Source organism: Branchiostoma floridae, chromosome 12 (genome assembly GCF_000003815.2).
Source record: "Branchiostoma floridae strain S238N-H82 chromosome 12, Bfl_VNyyK, whole genome shotgun sequence".
Classification (NCBI taxonomy): Eukaryota; Metazoa; Chordata; class Leptocardii; order Amphioxiformes; family Branchiostomatidae; genus Branchiostoma; species Branchiostoma floridae.
The window spans coordinates 22,961,481-22,968,769 of NC_049990.1; the positions used below are offsets into that span (position 1 = coordinate 22,961,481).

The window sequence follows — 7,289 nt, forward strand, 5'->3', positions numbered from 1 at the left end:
AGTACATCTATCCCAGCACTCAATGTGCATTGTATGGGTAAGCAAATTTTACCTTTTTAAGTCCATTTCTCCTCGTGAAAGGAATAGTACAAACCCAGAAAGTGAAAAAAAAAAATCGATTTTTGTCTCTCAAACTTAAACCACAGCATTTTCTATTCTGTTGTATTTATTTGATAAGCTGTGCCATGTATGAATGTGCTATCATTTTTGGCCCATCTTTGCTTTTCATTCAGCTGCAAATCCCTTCGTTAGTGTTCACAGAAGAGGATATTAGTCTTGGTGAAGAATCCGTCCTAGTTGAGCCCCATTAAACTTCAGATGAATCTGTACGGCTGCGGCCATGTTAATGTCTTCTGCGGATATTAAAACCTGGGGTCCATCTGTCACCGACACCCCCTCAGATTGTTTCACCCTCGCCGTCAGCACAAAATGGCACCTTTTATGGGGGACAGAAAATCACAAAGTACCGTAAAACCGCCGGCCGCGTCGTCCCCGAAATGGGATTGCGGTCGGAATCGGGGTTCGTAGATGGGAGGTTGATATTGAGAGATGGGCATGGCTCGGGGAAGAACGTTACGGACGTTTTACGGCCGGCGTGAGGCAGGTGCTGATGCAATCTCCCCTTGTTTCAGCACATTCACAGACAGATGCTCTCGTCATTGAGATGTTTGGCTGTGGTGTTAACCCCTCACACTCTACAGATGCCTTCGGGGTCTCCTTGGTACCTGTAAACCATTAGCCTAAGGTGAAAAAGGTTAAAACATTTATCTGAGGATGGCTATTGTCTGCTCACTGCCTTTCTCTTGTATATTGCAGCCCCATTCCCCATAAAAAAGAAAACTCTTAAATTTTCACACTCACATTCAAAATATCTATACCTTTGTATACATCAGTATCTTGACAAGAAAATTGTTGTCCTTCCTCCAAATTTCTATGAAGATAAAAATGAGAATTTGCATCACTTCTACACCAAAGGAATCCTTGCTAATTTCTCGAAGATCACATGATGATGATGATGATGATGATGATTATGCACTGAACTGATGAACAACAGCAAGAGGACGTGTAGAATCTATTTTTCCCCAAATGATTGACATGTATGGTACTAGTGTTATAAGAGATGTGACGTCATGTGTCTTTAAAAGTAAAACCTGTACATGCATGAAGTTTTGACATGGAGGTCCCTATGAATATGGGACAAACTATCGGAGGGGAATGAGCAGAAACCTCCAGACGTTGGCTTCTGGACATTCTTGTTGTCAAACAGGAGACAAAATTGTGTGACGTTTCTTTAGTCATTAACGGGATGGTATCTTGAACAAAACATTTTGTTTTTTTATCTATAGCATAACTGTTAGTAGCTAAGATCTTGGTGTTCATATTTTTGTAGTTCAGAATTTTGCTCAGCCATGTAAAAATGGGAAATGCTTCGACAATGCTTTTAGCTTACTTTTGGTAACATTTACATGATGACTTGGCACTTGCTATACGTAATTTTGTTTTATATTATGTTAATGAATTCTGTTGCTTTGAAATATATGTATGTTGAGACGATACTTTGCATGCACTTTTGTACTGTATGCACTAGATTTAGTTTTAATGTTTTTTATACATATATATATATACTAGTATATCCTAGTTTGAGCAAAGATTTTAGGTTTCATTTTAGAGGCAAGTTTTGAAGATTGTTTTGTACACAGCCACTCTGTATGATGAACATTAATATGTACACAGTATATATAATCATGCAAATGTTGGTATCATATTTTACTTTTATGGTCGCAATTTTTACTATATTCATGATTGAATCTTGGACTTCCATCCTGCTGCATATAACTAATATGGAAATATGTAAATGTATGTTTGTGACTATTAAAAACACTCACATGACGCTTCCAAAAACCAGGTTATACCATTACCTTGCCATATGCGGGGGTGGACAGGTTATGTTTCATCACAGGGCTCTTTATGTATATCATACAGTTTAAATTTGCAAAACTTGCTGTCAATATCTAAGCTGTTGTATGTTTTACGTACCATATGGTCACCTTGTTTGTGAGCAATTTTTGATAGGTAGTGATTGTTAATATGTCATATTTTGATAGAGGATTGCAGAAAATTATGTTGAGATTTGAATATTTCATCCCCGTATATAAAAGTGGACTCTCCCAGAACTTGGTCTAAACTTTGTGTACTAGGAGGTTATGCAAAACTTTTTAAAATGTCCCATTGCAAGCCAACTATGTAGTCACATGTTCTTGAAGGGAGAGATTGACAACTTGATTTGCTTACCCAGACAAGACTTTTAAAAGTGTGAATCAAAAGTAAGAAGTCTCTTGCTGTTACATACTGGTGTATACACTGTACATGTACATCCTGTCGATGTAGCAAACTTTTACACATAACGTTACATACATAGTGAACATCTGGCCAATGCTATACAGGTTCTCTTTTTTTGTGTACTTGATTATTCATTATTATTAAGATTCAGGCTTGTTTATGTACATATAGCACAGTTGTTCTCATACTTATTTTATGCTGTTATCATTTCTAACAATTTTGTAGAAATAGGAAAAAATCATTAAAAAATGACAACAAATTTCTTGTCTCAGTGTCAATCATTAGATTTACACCCAAGTCAAGTAATGTTATTGTATAATTGCACTTGAATTTGCAGATGGCTACAAGTTCCCACTTTAGTACAGTACAGTTAGGCAAAAGGTAGTCCCCACGAATTATGTCATGTAGTTAGGTACTAAGGCCATGTTGATTTGATTACGATGTACTCTGTAGTTGGTCATTTGTTCAACCTTCCAGATGACTTCCAGATTTCATAAAGAAGGCAACTTTTTTGGCCAAATCTTTTTTTTTTTCAAACTTGCATCAGTTTTGCGGTTCACAGAGGATGTCGTCCATATAATTCAATCAACATGGCCAAAGTGATGAACTTTCGATCATAAACATGTATTCCCAGGAAACCCCAAAAATAGATGGGAGCACAGGCAACAACGACAAAAAAGAATGATAATCTAATTTCATATATCTTGTGTTACAGTTCAGGCATATTCAAGAACGAAACAGAGTTATCGAAAATAAGCCTGCACCTTATCATGATATAACATCGTAGTATGCCAGTTATCTTGGTCACTTCCACGTGTCAATGAGGACCCCTAGCAGTTTATGTTATTTTTGCAGGCCCTGAATGAGGGTTTGCCTGCAGTGATATTTTGACCCGTTAGACGGGGCTTTTGAACCGTGAGTAGTGTACCAATGTCATATTGGCTCCTCGATCTTCGTGCTGGTTTGTCCACATCATATTGTGATGACAAAATTACATATCCAAATAATCAATACAGTTGAATAAGGAGAATGTTTCTCGATTCTATAGGTTCCACATGTTTTACACTACAAATATTCACTTGCAAGAAAGTCTCATACGAGGGGTGAGGAAGAAATCATAGAACTATAACATTAAACAAATCAGTAAATACTGAACAAGGTGAGGGCATTACACAGAAATACAAATACTGCTATCCACTGGGATTCACTGGGTCCCTCACAAGAGATTAACAATTGAGTAAAGGCCAAAACTAAGGTATGTCCATAAACGTGTATATCCCTAACTTACACATTTGAACATTATCTCTCAGACCATTGTTTTGGCCAAAATGTCAGAAAAAAAGACACAACACTTATTATTGTGAACATGCTTTATTTATTATCTTGAGTTTGAAGTACAAGCCAGAAGCATATACATGTAGCAGAGTACTGATATTGCAATACAACCATAAAGTACAGTACAAATATTGCAACATGGGTATACAGTATTGTACTGATATTGCAACACGTGATTCGGTACAGAACTGATATTGAAATACTAGTACTACAATATAGTACAGTCCTGATTCCTGAAATTGCAATATCTGTATACAGTATAGTCATGATATTGCAATACGGGTCTACGGTACAGTACAAGCTTTGTTACTGGAGGTTGGCTGATACAGTAATTATTTGGCAATATGACATTACAGTCCCATCTGAGGTATGGTAAGCATGATATTTTGTTGGCCTGACTGTTTCAAGACATCTACTCATACAATGTTGATATGACTTATTTTTGAAATTATGTCTTTTCCATAGTAGTTGGTCTTCCATTTGTTCAAAAGGTGCAAACAGTATGAATGAGGCTTCAAAAGGGGTGCAGTGTTCTGGTACCAGTGGGTCAACACTAAGATATTCCAGGACTAGCTCCCTTCAACAGCCTCCTTTCATGTTGTTTTGCAAAGCACTAGCTGTATGACACCCTTGGCAGTTTTGGTGACGATTCTAAAAGCACATTAAGAGTAGATATATTGTAACAGTCAGCCAATGGAGATCTATCCATCCAATGTACTAATCAATGCACAAAACCCCTGAACTCCTACAGGTTTAAACCTTGTTTAAAGACAGCCATCTAAATCAAAAGTCAGTTCACACTACTTTAAAATACATGTACATGAATAGTAATAGAAAGTTGGTATTCTTCTTGTAATAAATATAGTACGTCCCATTGAAGCAATGTACAGATACATGTAGATATCAGCGCAATTTAAAAGTACTACAAGCATTTCTCAGCACAAATCTATTGTTACTTGAGTACAGCCACAGCGAATGAATTTATGGATGACATCAACATATCTCATCAATTTTTGCCTGCTATTAGAAAAAAAAAAAACCTCTAGAATGACACTAATGATGAACATGTAGCCATGACCGTAGTTGTAGAAGTGAAACTAATTTGATAGTAAAAGTTACATCAATGTGGTAGCCATGAATGTAACGTTAGCTGTCAACTTGGTAAATGACCCCACACTAGTGGCACTTTGTGTACCTCTTGATTACAGAAATCAGACTGTAAATCTTGCTTTTTTTTGTTCTCTCTCATTAAATTTGGGAGTCTCAGGAGAATGTCATCCATAAAATTTGCTTGCTGTGGCCTAAGTCGATTATAGAGACATCTTACATAATAAGTCGTACACAATTCCACATACTACACATACATCTTGAACACAATACTCATTAAATTATCTCACTGAAATACCTTCAACAAAGACAAAGGTGTCTACTACTAAAAGCCAAGCTCTTAAAGGTAAAAGATTCTTCACACCAGTGGTCAAACTTTAAGAAACTTAAGTAATTAAGAGAATATGTGTAAATGCAAGACTGAAAAAAACTCCCTAACATAAACACACTTCTAAGAAAAAGATGAAATTTTCAATTTCAAATCTAAATGTTCAGCAGTATGTGTTGAGCCTACTAAATATCATATCATTTTTTTTGTTACAACTATAATGAATACTAAAATCTGAATATTAATAACACATGCTTTGTTAGGTACTATCACACCAAAGCTATCCATGTACAAATGTATTGTTAACAAGTCAAATGAAGTCACTATGGATTTTCGCAAAATTTTCTTCAAATACATTTCTTCACTGAAGGAATAAAATGCCCACAAGAATACTTCTATCATCTAAAATAAAACACTTAGTAGACAGATTAATCTGAAATGCCTGATATGGTAAAATGGGACACTCTGATTGGTCAGATGCAATTCAGTTACAATTTGAAATTGAACTGAAAGCATTACATGATATCATTTAAAAGTTACTGAAAAAGTAACATCATACAGATGACTTTTGTTAATGATTTATATGAATTCATGATTAAAACAATGTACAAATTTTCCTCCCGTCTTTCAGTGATGGCACAAAACTTCAACTTCTTTTCAAATCAAGAACTGTTAAGTTTTACACTAAATGGAAAGTTTTCTTTTTATTTTATGAAACTACCCCTTCCTAACCTCAAATTGGCATTTGCAATTGTACAACCCATTCTTCTATCCTTAATCAACTTTGTGTATGAAAATCCTTTCTGGTCTTGAATCCAAGCCAGGTTCTCTTTCTCTAATCTACTATCAGTACAAATAGCCAGGATAACATACAATACTGATACTTCAGTCCAGCTCCTTATTTTAAATGCATCTCCTGTTACATTTTGTATTATCAGCGCATTGTGTTCAATCACTATCCATTCAACAAGTTTCTCCCACCCCTAAAACTTTATATACTCTAGAAGGCAACAACTTTTTATAAGGTAAGACAAATTACTTTGAGCACTTGTCAGTGGTATGGGCATTTTTTCACACTGCTCCATATGTCATAGATAGTTTAATCTTTGTTACATATATACTGTTTCAGTGTTATACTTATGGGCGATTTCTTGCATAATACACCAGGCTGACCCAGTAGCTTATGTCTTTGTGCTGCATATTCTAATACTGTTAAAATCAATTCCCTCTTTTCTCTTTGACACAATCTGATTTATTAATATTTCGCCCAATTCTAAGTTCCGAGTAACAAGTCCGCAAACATTGAATTTTTTTATACAATACAGGCCAATGGAGAGAAGATACTGTTATATATATTAACATGGATTAAACAGCAGCGGAATTCTACTCCTGCACATCTGTGTTCCCTAACCCCCCATTTCTTACGTAGACTTTACCAGATATTACACAAGTCTAGCATCAGTTTGGAAGATTCCATGACCCGAGGGGGGTGAGGGAATGACAGAGGTACAGGAGGAGATGTAAGACGAGTGGTTGGTAGTTTCTCCGTTGTCTCAGACCATTTCGTACTTGTGCTGGTTGATGTTCCGGGCAAGACAGCAGGCAAACAGCATTCCGATCACCTAGGCAATGAATGGTACAAATTGTTAACAAAAATCAGAGTTTAAGTCCTTCCCGCACCGAATGGTGTATTGTGCAGCATCCATCTCCATTTCTGCAGCCCTTTGTCCAGTCACTACTACAGCGGGGGGCTAGTCCACTGGTAGTGGTGTGTGTTCAACTTCCATACACTTTCCCAAATACTGAGTGCTAAGCAAAGAAAGCTGCATGTACCATTTTTAAATTCTTTGGTATGACTGGTACTTTCTGAACCTAAAGGGACTTTCCTGGTAATGTGCATAGCATAGCATGTCCAGGACAGAAGATACAAAAACTGGAAGTTCTGCTGAAGTACCAAGGTCATACAAGGTGAAATCAGATGATCGCTTTCTCATTGGTTGAACATCTAATTGCCATGCCATCATTGGTTTAACTGCTAATTGTGTTAGACATTATGGGTCTACTAGAAGAATCCCTGCAAGGCTTACCTGGAAGAAGGCGATGCCCACAGCACTGCCCCCGATGATGCCCAGGTTAGAGTTGATGGCACTCACCACCAGCTTGTAGCAGCCCTGGGAAC

General features: G+C 36.8%; 1 protein-coding gene across 1 annotated transcript in view; it reads right to left on the bottom strand.

Moving 5' to 3' along the window:
* Positions 1 to 4,519: 4,519 nt before the first annotated feature.
* Positions 4,520 to 7,289, bottom strand: part of LOC118427392 (tetraspanin-7-like) — a gene marked incomplete at its 5' end in the record, with an annotated part of 5,681 nt that continues 2,911 nt past the window's right edge. Inside the window, 2 exon segments of the mRNA XM_035837162.1 lie at positions 4,520 to 6,732; positions 7,198 to 7,281. Coding sequence (XP_035693055.1) covers positions 6,664 to 6,732; positions 7,198 to 7,281 — 153 coding nt within the window.